Here is a 17,046-nt window from a genome sequence, read left to right on the forward strand (position 1 = left end):
CGGCGCCCTTTCTCAATCGGTCTGCACGGAGGCGAGGTTAGTTCCATCACGACCTTCTTTCCTTTGTCATGCACCGCAGCAGATGCACATCCGTCTCTCTTGCTTATATCATTTGTATCCACCTAAAGCTTTTTCTCTGCAAACGCGCACGTCCTTGCTCTCCTTCGAGGTTGTTGGTCTAGGATCGTCGCCGCTCGCAATGCAATTATGTCTCGAGAAAAGGATTGAAAATATATAAATCAATTTGAATTGTTTTCAACAACAAAAATCCACCCCATTTATAATGAAAGTGGATTGAAGTTTACTTTGTCCTAATTTCAAGCTTAAATAAGTTAACTTCAAAACAAAATCCCCTTGAGTACGATTTTTTTTAGTAATTTTAATATTTAAATTTAATAATCTTTTAAAAAATTACATAAAAATGCACTAATTTAGTCAAATTTGGGTAAAATATAAAAATTTGATGTAGATTCAAATTATTCAGGCAGTTTAAATTAAAATAATTTTAACATATTTGTTAGCAAATTTTTCTTCAATTTAAAAAGTCGATGCATTTGCCTCTCGGAATTTCGTCCTATTTTCTTTTAATTAATTAATTAATTAATGTTTGCGGTTGAGAATGGCGTGTGTTTGTTTGTGCATCTCTGGGCTGCTGCAGGTTTTCAAGTGTGGCGCCGGATAAATATCTCAAGGCCCTGCGCGGTCTCAGGCCAATCACCCCTCAAGGATTTTCGCGCGCCCAATCGGCTCGGGCGTGGCCTTTTCCAAAAACGGAAATCAAAACAAACCCAGCCAGGGCCATTCGTTAACCTTTTTTTTTACAAATAAAAAAGGAAAGTCTTCAATTGAAACAATTCGCAATTTTAAATTCGCTTCGCTCGTTGAAGTAATTTTTATTCAAATCGGCGACGGAATGAATAAAATTATTATACGAAAGAGAATTTGCGCTCGGCGTGACAGCGCGGCCATTATTTACGGCTGAATACGGCGCGCGGATAATTAATAAAACGTCAAATGTGTCTGCGCGGATGATGCAACGTGCATTTATAAAAAGACCTTCCAAGTGCAACGCGCGCGATTATTAATCCGACAAAGGCCCGCCACTTTTTGCCGTCCCTCTCGACACAGAAGAAAATTCAACAAGGCGGATTCAACTTTGTATAACTTTTTCCATTTGCGTGAAGAAACTCCGACGGAGAATAATGAAAAAAAAAATTGCAACAGTCTAATAAAGATAATTCAGTGACGTAATTTTATTGCACAACTCTTTTGCTCAAAGAGAAATTTATGTTAAAGAATTATGTAAAATTTGTCTTTCATTTAATTTAAATTTGCTGCTTTTCCAAGAAATTAAAATTATGAAGTTGGTTCAAACAGACAATAAATTTCTGCTAGTTATTTTAAAGGGTGATGAGATTTATTTACTGAACTTTCAAATTTTTCAAATTTTTGATTAAAAACAGTAAATTTCATTCTCAAATGAATGAAATATTAATATAATCTAAATCAAAGTGCTCTATTTTGTCTGATTTTTTAAAATCTTTAAATTAATTTAAAAAAAAAAAATTGTAAATTTACCAAAGTCATAATGAGTTGTTTATCAAAATACGTGTTCAATCATTGGCGAAATGTGAAAATTTCACGTTTTTGTACCTTTACAAATTTTTTATAATAAAAAAAGGAATTCTGAATATTTAATATATGGCCTTCCTACACGTAAGGACGATTTTAGAAAAAATTTTCAGCCCAATCGAAGGTGGCATAATTATTTTTGCTAGATTTTTTTGTGCCTGTGACCTCAAGAAAGTGACCTTGACCTTTGACCTGTGAATCATTTGACCTCGCAAGATTGAAGAGCAGGTGGAGAAGAATTTTGGTTATAGCCGCATTTCTGAATCTCAAATAGAAGCCGAGATATTCAATTTTTAAGCTGAAAATTGGGTTTCCAGGAAAGTTTGAGACTTTTCTAAGTTTTTTCCACGCAAAAATTTATCAAATTAAAGAAAATTTTCATTTGATTTCAGGTCAAGAATCTGTTCTTTGACAACTTTTAGTATTTCTTTTATTTAAATATTTCAAAATTTTAACAGCAAAGTTATTAAAATTGTATTAAATTCCAATCAGTTTCTTTCTAATATCGATTCAGTCCTTTTTGATTTGATTTGAATGTCAATCAGGGATTTGCATCGTGACGCTTGCGATGTAAATTTATTGAAAGAGACGAACAAGAAATATATAAAATTCAAAGTCGAGCCAAAGGACAGACGTGTGTGACCTGAAAAAAAAATGTATTCCTAGCGACAGCATTTGAGGGAAAAAAGCGAATTAAAGAAGAAGATTTTAAAAAGTTTTTAGTAATTAAAATTTTGCTAATACCGTAGCCGTGCATGATGCCGTGCGTGAGGTAGAGGGGGGCCCTGCCGGCGCACGCGTCCGCGTTGAGGGCGCGTCGGATGAGGGCGGCGTCGGCCAGGACGACGGTGCGCACCCTGCCCAGGTTGAGGGCGAACACGGGCCCGTGGCGGCGCGACAGTCGCGCCAGGCTCTCGTGGGGGCGCTCGGGGTCGAGCAAGGGCAGGTGGCCCAGCAGCGGCAGCCCCCACGGCCCCGGCGGGCCCCCCCTCGCGACCCCCTTCAAGACCCACCAGGCCAACAACGCCAGCACCAACACCACCAACAGCCACATGTCGACCGCCGAATGGGGCGTGTTTTCTCCTCGCCGCAAACCTGCAGCGCCACCTCAAATTTTCCTCCTCGGATCGCCTCATAAATAAATATTTCGTTCGAGAAGCAAATTTATTCAGTCCGTTGCATTTTGGCCTCCACGTCACCCGCTTTATATAGCAAGGCGGCCTCCTCGTCTGACATGTGCCTAGATAGCTCAGTTGGGAGAGCGTTAGACTGAAGATCTAAAGGTCCCCGGTTCAATCCCGGGTCTGGGCAAGCTTTTTACATCTAAATTTCATGTGTCGGTAAAATTTCCTTTCTAATCGTGTATTTTATTTTGTTATTGAAGTGTAAAATATAAAAATTATATGATATTTAATTAATTACAAGAAATTTATGCATAATAATTATTTCATTTTCAATATTTTTGTGTTGAATAATATTTTATATATTTCTGTTAAAATTAAATTTGTTTTTAAATACCAATAGAAATTAAAAAAAAAATTTTTTGAGGCCAAATTTGGTCAACCAAGGCTTACAGGGTCTTTTTAGCAAAATTCTTGCTAATAACGATGCCGTTCTGTCCAATAATTCCTTTTTTCTTCAAATAAATTGTTTTCAGCGATTTAATGAAGCAATTGAACAAATAATCGATGAACTTTTTAAATTACATGTTCATTTTAATTGTTTGATTATAATTTTTTTTTATTAAAGAAGTACATAAATAAACTGTTTCATTTTGCAAATAACATAGAACAAATTTAGTGCTCAACCCATTGAAATCTTTTTAAAAACGTCAATTAACAATTTTAACAGATAATTAAACATGAAAAACTTTTATAATTGTCACGAAACTGGTATATTTGTTCATTAAACTTCTTTTATTTTACTGGAAATGGATTCTAGAAATCAGAATAATTTTCAATGATTTTCAATGAAACAAAAATTTACAAAATTTGCAGGAAATAATTAAAATAAGATTTCTATTGAGAGCGACCGCACCGCGCATTGTGAGGCGAGTTGGAAATTCTAATGCTGTCGCCATCTCGAAGGCATTTGCAGAAACTCGTCGCGCCGAGATTCGCAAAAAGTATATTTTAATCTAAATTAAGAATTACTAAAACAAAAAAAAACTCTTGGAGAATTGTATAATTTTGCAACGTCTTAATAATAAGAGATCGAGAACAAAGGTTCATGGCTGCTGCTGTAATTAATTTGTACATTTTTCTGTTTATATCTCTCGGCGCCGCTATTATTTTGCTTTGTTTTCTTATTTTCTAGGCGGCGAGGAAAACGCAGTCAAGGCTCTTGCGCTGCGCACTTTTTGTCAATTTACGTAATGCGCAACGCAAAACAATAACAAATATTTATAATAGATAATTTATCCGATTGATGACATTTCCATATCTTCTGCTTGTTGTTTTATATGAAAATTATCAACAAAAACCTTAAAACATCATAAATTTTGTTAAAATATAATATCAATTTCATTCTTCCTAGTAATAACAATTTTCTTTAGCTCAAATTTAGCATTTCAACATGAAAATCATATTGATTTTATTGAATTTTGTAAAAAAAAAAAAAAAAATGTAATTTCACACAAGAATGTTCTAATTTTGAAAATTTCAGTTCGGCCAATTTAATTATTTTTACTATTGATATCTTTTGAAATTGAGATCTATACAAGGGAATGGTAATGAAGAGAATAATTATCATTAAAATTAATTTGAAGTAACTTAAATCTTTTAGGTCTCTGCTAAAAATGGGAAGTTCATAATCATTAGAAAAAATTGCTTATAATCAATAAGTAAATGCAAAAAACCCAAAATTTACATATGTTCCTTTTTTATATAAGGAAATTTTGCTTATCATTATATTTAAAAGTTGAAAAATTCTGAACATGTTTTTGCAAATTCTAATTTAATGAGCCAATTTTTTTCAATTTAAAGATAACAAACTTTTTACAAGTTTGGCAGAAACTCATTCTATACCAAACTGAAATTCCTCTCTCTGTGTTTAAAATAAAAGTAAAGCTATAAAAATTTCGTTTTTATACATTAATGGAAATTGTAATAGATTTCAAATTGGTTTTAAGGAGAATTTTCAGTAGCTATTTGTCATTTTAACCCAAAATTTGACCATTTTACATTTACAGGCTAATTTTCAAACGGACCAGAGGAAATTAACTTATCGAAGGTAAATGACGTGCGGATTCATTCAGAGTGAAAGAAAGGCGGCCTAGGATGAAGAATGATCTCTCGGCGCGCGTTCCAGAATCTCGTCGTGTCACCTAGATTTGCTGTGCAGCGCACGGAGCTCAACAACCTTATTCAAATTGCCGCGCTTTTTTCAACAATAAAGAAGAGAATTGCAAAATCTCCTATCGCAGCAACTGTAAAGTCAGCTTTGCACGACGTAACGGTGCGTCAAATACTCCCTCCGACCTATACAAAAATCGATCAAACAATAAATATGCTTTTCAATAATTAAGAGTGGAAATTTTGCGGAAAAAAATTCCAGGTTTTTCGGAGGAATTGCTAAGGTTTTAGTGCGTTGGGCGGGCAGTGTGTCAGGCAGGCGGCGCGGCGAGTGAAAGTGGATGGCCGAGAGGTCGACGACCGACCGCAGCGCCGCTAGACGAGCCACGAATAGCATAACTGCGCTTGAGCAGCGCCAGGGTGACAAATTTATTTTATTTCTTCCGTTCAAATGTTATAAATTTGAATATTTTCCGGGTTTTAAAATAAATTTAAACTCGTTCGAAAATTTCAATTCGGGTAAATTTCTTTCTGGATCTCTGGCGAGGAAAGCATGCAAGGCGACGAGTTCCATGACCCGAGTAATGTTACCCAAGCATTTTGTGGGGCAACGAACTTCCAACTTGTCCCGGCGCCACGCAACAACGAACGCATTCAAAACCATCGATTTGACCAATATTGTTTTACTCGAATATGAAAATTGTTGAATTTCATTTTGATTTTTGTTTTTATTGCCCCAAAATTCTTCAGAGCTGAAACAACTTATTTCAAATGTCCTTAAATTATATTTTAATTTCAATTTATAAGTTTTAATTTGCATCTTTGTGAAAAATTTAATAGTATTTTAGTTTATTTTTTAAATTTTAAAAATTAGGCGCTCTTTTCATTTTATTTTTAATTTTCTTTCATATTTATGAAGTATTTTAAAATCTTTTCTTAAAATTTGTGATTTGTTTCAAATGAGATGCAAATTTTGAAACAAAAAACGTTATAATGAGAGGAAGTTACAGCTAAAAATTGTGAATTTTTCCAAGAAAAGATTATTGTGTTGTTTTCAAAAGGTGATTTTTGTTTATTAAAATAATTTGGCATTTACCTTTGAACTGACAATTAGCAGATGATCCATTATTATTGAATGAGATTTTGTTATTGAAAAAATAAGTTGAAAAAGTTTATCCAGATTATTAAATTCAAATTTGAGTCAATTTTTTAACATTTTAATTTAAAAACTTTTTAAGAACTGAAATTAGGTTTTCTTATGAAGCTCTTCTTTATTGTGAGGCAGGAAGAAACATTTCGTTGGACTTTGAGCAAAACAAACGTATAGTAAAATTATATTTGACGAATCGGCGAAACCTTGACTTTGTTTTTCGCTCTCTTATTATTTTCCCGCGCGGCTTCTTATTTTTCTTCACAGGAAGTTTCAGGTTGATTTCGCCGGCTCGGCGCTTTTCGCAAAAAATTGGATCGGCAGAGGTCGTCGGCCGCCGAGTGCATATTTTTTTTGCACGTGCACGCAAATGAGAAAATTCGACTCGTTCGCGAAACGCGACACGAGACACTTCCCGCGTGCGTGTCTCATTTCGCCTCATCTGCGCATCTCATTCACAAATTCAAATCATCCTCACGCATTAGAAATTTACTTGGCACTTTTGCTCTGGATTGTTCTATGAAATAATAAATATAAAAGGAACCAAACCATTAAGAAATAATTCATTAAAAATTTTTAATTCCGCGTATAAAATTTGAACCGTTTTTTCTAAATCTTTTGATGATTCAATTTTAAAGCGAACTTTTTTGCTGGAAAACCTCATTTTTCAACCTTTCCGCATTTATAACGCTTTCCGTTTTGGTTTTAAAAGAAAAAGTTAAATTAAAAAAGTGTGCAAAATTGAATTTTCTACAAGTTTTGTTTGAAACATTTTTCCCTCAAATGATTTCCACAAGAGCTAGATTCAAGAAAGTTATAAAAAATGCGTAACAAAATTTTACCTTTACTCTAACTATTCAAAATTTTGGCGCCAAAAATGGTCTGAATTCAATTAATTGCATAGAGATTTTCAAGCCTAATTAAATATACTATCGATTCGTGTTACTATCACGTTTGTGCAAGAAATAGAAAAATTAACATCTATAGGCAAATTTTTTAAGCCAAATTCCTCATTTTTCAACATTTTCGCTTTTATAACTTTTCTCGTTTTGGATTTAGAAGAAAAAGTTGTGAATATAAGATGTGCAAAATTAAACTATCTACAAGTTTTGTTTGAATTATTTTTCTCTAAAGATTTTTCCACAAGAGCCATAAAAGAAATCATTAATAATAACAAAAAATTTATCTATGTTCAGAAAATTGAAATTTTGGCGCCAAAAATGGTCTCAATTAACTGAAATTAATGATGCTTTTAAAGCTAATCAAATTTTCTATCGATTGGTATTAGTTTCATATTTGTACAAGAATTAGTAAAATTAAAAATTAAAACACATCACTTTTCTACCTGCGGGAGGAAAACTTTGATTGGACACTCGAAACAAATTGATTGCTTCAGAATTCCGGCGAATTTTCTCGGTTTCCAATCTTCCTGATTTAGAGACGTGCTTGAGAAAGAATGAGTAAAAAATTCGATTGTCACGCGTGATTACGAGAGCTGGAAATTTCCACTTGTATAGGAAAGTTCATGCACCCCTTGCCCGGCGTTTTAGAGAGAAAGTATTTCTTAAGAAAAATAAGAAGAAGAGTGCAGCAGGATGCGATAATTCGATCAGTGTCGAATAAAGTGCACTTTGTCTGACGCGGCGACGACGACGACGGCGGCGGCGGCAGGTGAGCGACCGGCCCTAGAACTTTCGTAAAATTTCCCCGTCAAGGCCTGGCCAGGGTGCACTGATCTCTCAGGTTAATTGTTTTTGTTTCCAGAATTCCCAGCCTATCTAAATCGGTGCTCCGGAATTCAGAGACGAATTTATCTCGCAGCCAGAGTGCAGCCTCAAAAATAATTATACATAAACTTGACACAAAAAATATAGAAATTGTTCAATTTAATAACTGAATTTCAATGGAACTTCAAATGGAAACAAAATTAAATCGCAAATTTGAAGCGTTTAATAAATTGAATCAATTTTAAATTCCTTTTTTTAATCGCAAAACTATGAAATAATTTTAGTCATTATTTTATTTAAAATTCATTAAACGCAGTTAAAATAAAAATAATAATTAAATGAGAAAAACTACAAATATAAAATCAGAGAGAAGGTGAAAAGTATTCTTATTCCTCTCAAACTCTTTCAAAACTCTATACTTTACTTTAAGACGAAGAAAATCGGATTTTCCGCAGCTGCCTGCACGGATTTGATGAAGAAACACGTGTGCGTCTGTTTATTCTTTGGTGGGTCAACAAAGTGCTGCACGTGCGCGCGATTTCCGAAAAGCCGGCGATTTGCAGGTGCATTTTTTTTTTGCCTCGCAGCTGCGAACGAAAGAAAAGTTTCAAAAAGTCTCCGGGTCTGGGTTTTTTCTGGACAAATTATTGGAGCAAAATTGAAGAAGAAGAAGAAATATATAAATCAAAGAGAAAGTTGTCAAGCTGCACTCGAAATATTGTGTGTTTATTTTGGGTTCGTCGACCTCGCGCGCCACAAATACCATGCAAAGCATAATATTTTTTGTTGCTTCATTTCTAATTGAAAAATTCAATGTTGACGAAATAAATTTGAAAAATCAATCAAAGAAAAGCATAACATTATAATTCATTCTTAATTATTATATTAAATTAAGCCTGAAAAAGCACGTTTTTCCTTATTTTAACTTCATTATTTCAAAAAAAAAAGAGTAAATAAACAATCTGGAAATTGCAGGGCTGACATTAAATTTCTATGCATTTTTTCCTATACCGACAAAACATCCATGGATGCTATCATTGCTAAAATTTGACTTTAGTTAGAAAATTGGCGAAATGTGACCTTTCCCTTAAGCCTACGACTTTTGTGTCGACAGCAAAGTTGATCAGGGTAAAAGTTACGCCAGGAACAGTTCATATTTTTGTTCTAACTTGAACCGTTCTAAATTTATGGAAAATATAAAAAATCTCGAGTCATTTTTCAGGCCTTAAAATTTTGGGTAACGCCCCTTTGTTGAGGTAAAAATTTTTCATCTCACTGAGAAATGCTAAATATTTAATAGAAATCCTTATCTTTTTGGGGCAGCAACAATGTCAAGAGGTTTAATTGTTATGCAAATTTATCTCCCTGGCCCAGTCAAAATAATAAATAATTTCGTTTATTTTTAGATCTTCACATAAAAGCAGATCTTGCAAATCTCGTTTTTCCTTCTTATCTTTCATTAAACGGGGCCGGCGCTTCGACCTGGCGCCACCTTTCAATTCAACAAACCTATGCATAAATTAACGTGATACAGAATTTAACGGAAACGCCCTGCGTCGACGGAGAGAAAGAAAGAATTTATTTCTGTGTTGCACCCTGCAATGAAGTAAGAAAGAAACACTTCTTGCAGGTCAACGAACTCGGATCGAGAAAGAAACGCAGCGGACCTTTTTCCTCTCGAAGTATAAAATTTATTAGAAATGAAATTCCAACTCTTATTTTACTTCTTTTGACGATGAAAAAATCGTCGACCGCGAGATGAAAAAGGCAACCCCCGTTACATTCACCCTTTTGTGCCTCCTTTTTTCGGGGACAAAAACCAATTCTATTCTTTTTTTCTCTCTCTCTCTCGATCCTTTTCCGCTCGCAGGTGCGTTTTCGTTGTTCGCTGCGTGCCGAGGGTGGAAATTTCTTTCCTTGTGGCAGGTCGTCGACCCAACTCACGCACAAAAACGCACCCCCCGCGAGTGCAGCGTGAAATGCAATGAGAGGCCGAGCAGTGCGTTGACTCGGCCGTCCGGCTACTTTTTCACGTTTTTTAATCCTGGATTAAGACGAACTCAGGTGCGGTCTTTGTCCCTGTGCAGCTGCGACGATTTAGTAAGACAAGATTTTTCTGGATCCACAGCTGCAGAGAATTGTGAGAAAAGTAAATAATTTGGTGCGATTCATCCTTTTAAGACGATTTTGAGCAGCATTCCTCATTTTTCAAACGTTTTTTTTTTCGCTTTACATTCAGAACTAAATGTGGGAAATTAAATTTTCTACAAGTTTTGTATCAAACATTTCTCTGTCAAACGATTTCCAGAAAAGCTAGACTTCTAAAAGTATAAAAAAGCATAAAAAAAAATGACATTTGTTGAAAGAATTTAAATTTTGACGCATAAAAGTGTCTCAATTAAGTATAATTAATTATTTTTTTAAAGCTAATTAAATTTTCTATCGATTGGCGTTGGTCTCATGTTTGTACGAGAAATAGAAAAATTATAAGAAAAACATCTCGGCAATTGTTTAAGCAGAAAACCTCATTTTTTAACATTTCCACTTTAATAACCTTTTTTCGATTTGGATTAGGAACAAAATTTTAAATACATAAAATGTATTAAATTAAATTTTCGACATATTTTGTTTGAAACATTTTTCTCTGAAATGATTTCCAGAAGAGGAAAGATTTAAAAAGTAATAAAAAATCTTGAAAAAAAATTGATCTTTGATGAAATAATTGAATTTTTGGCGCCAAACATTTTCTCAAGTAAGTAAGATTGGTAATTTTTTTAAAGCCTATTAAAATTCCTATCGATTGGCGTTGGTTTTATGTTTATACAAGAAATAGAAGAATTAATAGAGAAACATGTAGGCAATTTTTCAAGCAAAAAACCTCATTTTTTAACATTTCCACTTTTATTACATTTTTCGCTTCGGATTTAGAAGAGAATTTCACAGACATAAAATGTGCTCAGTTAAATTTCCTACAAGTTTCGTTCGAAAACATTTTTGTCTCAAATGATTTCCAGAAGAGATAAGATTTAAAATAAAAGTAATGCAAAAAAAATAGACCTTTGTTCAAACAATGGAAATTTTTGGCGCCAAAAACGGTCCGAATGAAGTTAATTGTAGAGATTTTTAAAGCTAATTAAATTTCCTATCGATTGGTGTTAATTTCACGTGTGTGGAAGAAATAGAAAAATTACTAAAAAAATTCAAAGAAACGAATTTGAGATTGGCACGAACTGGCTTTCGAGTCGTGCGCGAATCGAGCGAGAGAGTTCAACGGCCGACGTGCGAGCGCACCCACAGCTTTTCACCCCGTTGTACAAGAATAAATGTGTTAGTAGAGCCGCGGCCCCCTCCTCACAAATGTGACACACATTGCGTTTTCTAGCGCGGCCCGCAACTATAATATCCAATTCCACCCCTGCGCAATTCAAAGTTTTTGTGCCTCGCTCGGAATTCATGATTTTTTTGTTGTACTTTCCGGCCTTGACGAAGGTGGGAATTTTGTGGCCGCACGTTCGAATTGTATGGAAGAGCTCGGCGCAGCGGTTTCATAATTTGCAAAAAGTGAAAGTAGTGCTCGCGCGGCCAGCACCGTACTCGCTGCCGCCGCCGCTAATTTTGTATTATTTTCCTCGCCGGTCGTTCAACCGTTCATGCTAACGAACTCTCGTCATCACGTTTCGCGCCAATTTGTTTTTGCAACTCGCTCGGCGCGTTTCAATTATGAAAGAAATATTCATCAATTTTGATAAAAATTTTCCTTCATTGTAATAAAATATGAAATCTTCCTGCAAAATTTTGTTCAAATACAATAAAACCAACTCGATGTGATGAAAAAAGACCCCAAATTTCTAAATTTATCAATCATCAGAACAGATTATTTTAAAATCAATAATATTTTCAAAATTATACTTGTAAAAAATAAAAAATAAAAAATTCATTCCGAAACCAAATTCCAAGGCGCATCTTTTGGATTTCTTGTCAGGTTGCCTATTTTCAAAGTGTAAAAACTTCATATTTTGACCTTTTGCCAGGGTCAATGACCTTTGACCTAGAACATTGGTGCCAGTTAAGAAAAGATGCTTTGGTTCGTCAGCTCGAATCTCGCACCGAGAAAATTAAAAAAATCTGCACCAAAATTAATTTGAAATCACTTTTCGTAAATCCGAATTTATCTCCAGCGGCCATATTGGAATTTGGAGAAAAAAATATTAAAAATTTACATTATTTGAATATTATTCAAGCAAAAATCCTAACTAATTATGATATTGTTTGCAGAAATCGATTAAATCAAACATTAGCTAAATTTTTCTCGGAAACTAGAAAAACGTTTTTTCATCCTTCAAATTACCTTTTCTTTCAAACCCCTAATTTTCTGGTGCCAAATCTGTAGAAGGGTTGCCAAGGAACATTTTAGTGGGTCATACATCTTTGCCAAAATTCTTTTCATAGACTTAAAATGCAATTAAATTATTTTTGTGGAATATTTACAAGAAACGAACCGTTAAATTCCAATAATATTTCCTTTAAAAACCCCTAATTTTCTGGTCATCAAAATGATATATTTATGTCCTAAACAATTAATTTTCATGCGAGATTTTGCTGGCCTGAGGTTGATCTATTCACATTAAAATAATCCTTTGTCATAATTTAAAGCTGCGGGACGAGGAGTGCAATAGACCAGGTTGTATGTCACGTAATCTAGGTTACAATATATAATATAAGTTCTCTCTCTCTCTCTCTCTCTCTCTCTCTTTTTCTCTCCTCCAATTCGTCCTGCTGCTTTTCTTTATACAGGCCGCAGGTTTCCTCTCTCAAGTCTCGGTCGGAGGAAGAAAAAAATAAATAAAGCTGCTGGCGTAAGCAATGAAATGACATACAGAAGAGGTTATGCAAATCGTTAGGAGGTGGAAAATGCGGCTGTGTGGAAAAAAGCTAGGCTCGTACATGTTAAATGGAAGATGATCTCACTCGATCGCCGCGAACAAGCAGATTTATATAATTAAGTGCAAAAGCAATTGAGATCAAGGATTTTTACATTGTTGCACGATTTGTCTTCGATAAAACGTAAATAAATATTCAATTTCACAGTAAAAACTCTTCATACCAATTAAGCAAAATATTTCATTTTAAACTGTAACTTTTGTTTATTTTTAAAACAAAAAAAGTTAACAAACAATAAAAAAAATTGTTAATTTGCAAAGACGAAAAAGTTTTTAAAATAACAGAATTGATATTTACAAAAGATTTAGAGTTCATTTTGAGAAAGTTGATATTTTTAAATCAATTTTTTTTATGGTCCAAAAAGAGAAGAACTCATTTTTCAAGCTTTCCGTTTTTATAATTATTTTTTGCTTGGAATTTAGAAGAAAATGTTACATTCAAAAGGTGTGCAAAATTAAATTTTCTTCAACTCTCGTTTCAAACATTTCTCTCGAGAAAAGCTACAGCTAAAAAACTAATAAAAAATAACAAACCTTTGTTCAAAGAATGAAAATTTTTGGCGCCAAAAATTGCCCCAATTAAGTGAAATTGGTAAAGTTTTTAAAGCTTATTAAATTTCCTATCGATTGGCGTTGGTCTCATGTTTATAAAAGAAATAGAAAAACATCTAGGCAATTGTTGAAGCAGAAAACCTCCTTTTTCAAAATTTCCACTTTAACAACTTATTTCACTTTGGATAGTTCGGATTAAGGACAAAATTTTAAACATATTTATGCCCAAAATTAAATTTTCTAAAAGTTTCGGTTGAAACATTTCTTTCTTAAATGATTTCCGCTAGAGCTAAAAAATGAATAAATTTCTTTATTTCTTCAAAAAATCAATCTTTTATTTGCTTACGAAGATGAATGGCTGTGAAAATAATCCAGTTTTTTTTATCAAAATGAAGCAAAACGATGGAAATGAAATGTTTCAAAATAACATTTACTAAAAAGCAATAACAATTAAATTTTATAATAGTTTTATTTCTATTCATTCGAAATGACAAGTTTTTTTTACTAATATATTTTTAGCAATAAGCATTAATTTGATTCTCCCGAAGGTATAAAAAGTACGTCTGGTGTTTGATTTTTTTGATTTATTTTTTTATTGGTGGCCGGCAGAAAAAAGCACTACTTCCTAGAGCAAAACGCGAGAGATTTGCCAATTGATATTGATATTCAGGGGTCATTGATTCCACAATAATTGCAATGTGTTTGGCTCGCGGGAGAAAGGTGAGGAGCGAGCGAGACTTCAAAGTTTGATGCGCGCGCGACACAGGCGCAGGGAGACGATTATATTTATATTTTGCCAACCGCGTGCAGCAGGAGAAATCAAAGCAAAGGACGCTGACCCAAGAAAGAAAACATATCAACGGCCGCGCGCCGCGCATAGCAACAAATACAAAAGCGCTCTGGGGGTGAAAACAACAAATGTGACGGAAATAAGGGGAAATTCCAGGAGAAAATTTAATTAATATCAAAACGGATTATGATATGAAATGGCAAAAATTAATTTGAATAATTTAGATTCAAATTGCTAATTTCTCAATTAAAATTCAAAGTTTTGGAATGAGGCAGAGTAAAAATTTCTTAAAAGTTTAGAAATTTAAATTTATTCCAAGTTGAATCAGTTCTTTCAAAAAATTATTAAAAAGTTACTGGAAAATTTAAATATCAGTTTTATTTCCTTATAAAAATGAATTTAAACGCAAAAATTAACAATAAAAGATTTCAATTGAAATATCCGAATTTGGAGATTTCTGAATAATTAAAGGAAAAACTTGTTTTTATTTTAACAAATTGAGCGATTGAAAGGCTGTTGTTCGGGCGGTCGTCGACCTGTCGTGCAAGTGACATGCTGACCCATATCATGTATTCCACCAGCTGAGAAAAAGATGCTCTGGCTGCTCCGAAGGACCCTCGATCGCTCGCTCGCCGCGGTCCACATTTATATATTTATATTCAAAAGGTCGTTTCCAATTGATTCTTTTTTTCTTTCTTTGTTGAGCAACGAATTCTTGCTTCATTTCGCTGCAGATTTAATTGGATGATTTTCGGACCATTTAATTGGTTTTGTCGCCGCGCGAGCGAGTAAGTCACGCTGCAGCAGCGGCCGCGTTTTGAAAGATTTAATAACGCGGTCCAGAAAAATAAAAAAAAACACACGTGTGGCTGCTCCACGTGTAGCACAGATTTCTCTCCACGAGTTTTGATTCAAAATTAACCTCAAACTGCACTTTTTCTCTTTGCCAAGTACTCAAAATTTCTGTTTCTTTTCAAAAGATTTGAGGCCAAGAATTGACTAATTTATGAAAACTGAGTAACTTTTTTGATGTTCACTGGCATTTTGATTTTAATTTTCATCTTAATTGAACGTTATGTTGGTAAAATCTATTTTAATTGGGTCAATTTTGAGAGAAAAAAATCTCTTAATTAAAAAAAAAAAAAATTCAGCTCTTCCAATGACTTGAATTGTCTCCTTGGAACTGAAATCGACAATTTTTTTTTGCAAAAGACAGAAAGGAATTTGCTTTTCCATAAATTTTCCCCGCGCAACAACTGGAGTTTTTATTTTTGTTTCCTTCTCTCCCTGTTAAGAAATCCAATCTGGTCGGGCGCAGCTGCCGGAATTGCATTCTCGGAATCCGCGTCTCGCTTCTGGGAAAAGAAATGCGAGGGGGGTTGCCGCGGCTCACATAACGGTTCATCCCCCTCAGAGGGAGAAATTTCCATCCCCTGCAACGGTGAAGCATTCTCTCCTCCCTAGCAACAAAAAAAGGACAAACACGCCCCTCGGAATTTCTCGTCCCAACCGCAGCAAAAAAAAAAAAAAAAAAAAATCCTGCAACACGAAAAAATAAAAATTTGGAAACTGCTTTTTACACCATTTTCTGTAAATTTAGATAATGATTTGCATTTTCTTTTCACGCTGGTGCAAAAGTACTGCTTGAAATCACCTGAGGACCCACTTTGATCTCCTCCACTTGAACCCAATTACAGGTCGACGAACCACAAGGTCGGCGCCGCAAACTCGGCTTTTCTTCTTCTGCTTTCCACGAGAGAGAGAGAGAGAGAGACGAATAGTGCAGCAGCGCTTTCTCTCGCGCGCGCACCGAGAGCGTAATTAAAAAGTATACAATTTAATAATAGACGCGCGCCTAGAGTCCATTAACACCTTTCTTTCTTATTCGCCACTGCAGTTCAAATTGGCAAAGTTTCGTGCAACATTAGCTTTCGATCGTTGCAATTTTTTCTTACAAAAAATTGAATATTTTTCAGCGCGGAAAATTATATTTTAAACAATGTCATGGTAATTTTTGTGTAATTAAAATAAAACATAATAAAGTTTCAAGTCATTAATATAGAATTTGCAGGTTTGCTTCAAATACTTGTTTAAAAAGGCGTTGGTCTAAGCAATCAACAGTATTAAACTCAAATTTCCCAGAAATATTTTAGCATTTCCATCAATTTTCACTTAATTTAACTTTCCAGAAAGCTGGAGAGAAATAAAGAACCCAACATGAAGAATTTAAGTTTAATTTCTTCTTATTTTCACCTGTTGATAATGAAAATATAAGCGCTATAGCGTTAGGAAATTATTTCATTTTCATAATTCCAACCTCCTCTAATCATAATTTGTGTTGGGTTTTAAGTTTTCAATTAAAAACTCAGAAATTCCAGCGTTTTCATTAAGATCGAAAAATAATATAATTATTGACTTTGCATTTTTTAACGATTCGTTTTCTATCAAATTACAAACAATTCTGACAATCAATTTTAGGCCATTATATGGACCCCAAATTTTTAAATTTTGGCTATTAAGTTACTTTCTGGAGTGCATAATTGCAATAACGCTTGCATTTATTCGAAACATAAAATGTGACAAAATCAATTCGGAATAATCTGAAAATACTGACCGACGCAGTAAAATTCATGAGATTTTCATAAAAAGGCAGCCCATTAAGTGCTGAAAACGTTGTCAAAAGGAAAATCACTAACCTTTCGGAAGGTCTGCGCTGGCTGGCCTTGACCAGGATGTCCTGCGACCTGGTTGATTCATTTGATTGGTGGCTGTTTTTGAAAAGGTCCATTTGATTTCGACCTCTGCGTCCTCTTCAGCACCAACGAGCTGTGAAATCATTTCAAATTAATACAACAATATTGAATTGATGTAAACAAAATTTAGTGGATGCAAATGCAAAAGAGACGAGTAGCAACATTTGTTGCATTAGATTAAAAATTGAAACGTTTTACTTTGCAGTAAA

At 34.2% G+C, this 17,046-nt stretch overlaps 1 protein-coding gene and 1 non-coding gene across 3 annotated transcripts in view; one reads left to right on the forward strand and one right to left on the reverse strand.

Moving 5' to 3' along the window:
- LOC132204112 (cytochrome P450 306a1) overlaps positions 1-17,046 on the reverse strand; it is a 28,577-nt gene that overhangs the window by 10,647 nt on the left and 884 nt on the right. Inside the window, exon 3 of one of the 2 annotated variants that reach the window (XM_059632386.1) lies at positions 16,781-16,910. In XM_059632386.1, coding sequence (XP_059488369.1) covers positions 16,781-16,841 — 61 coding nt within the window. In that variant the 5' untranslated portion in view covers positions 16,842-16,910. Of the gene's footprint in view, positions 1-2,376; positions 2,728-16,780; positions 16,911-17,046 lie in introns of those variants that run through there. The other variant, XM_059632385.1, reaches the window with a different exon arrangement.
- Positions 2,871-2,943, forward strand: Trnaf-gaa (transfer RNA phenylalanine (anticodon GAA)). Its single transcript has one exon. It is a non-coding gene; the product is annotated as a tRNA-Phe (tRNA).

The sequence above is a fragment of the Neocloeon triangulifer genome, unplaced genomic scaffold (genome assembly GCF_031216515.1).
Source record: "Neocloeon triangulifer isolate White Clay Creek 2 clone unplaced genomic scaffold, ASM3121651v1 ptg000020l, whole genome shotgun sequence".
Taxonomy (NCBI): Eukaryota; Metazoa; Arthropoda; class Insecta; order Ephemeroptera; family Baetidae; genus Neocloeon; species Neocloeon triangulifer.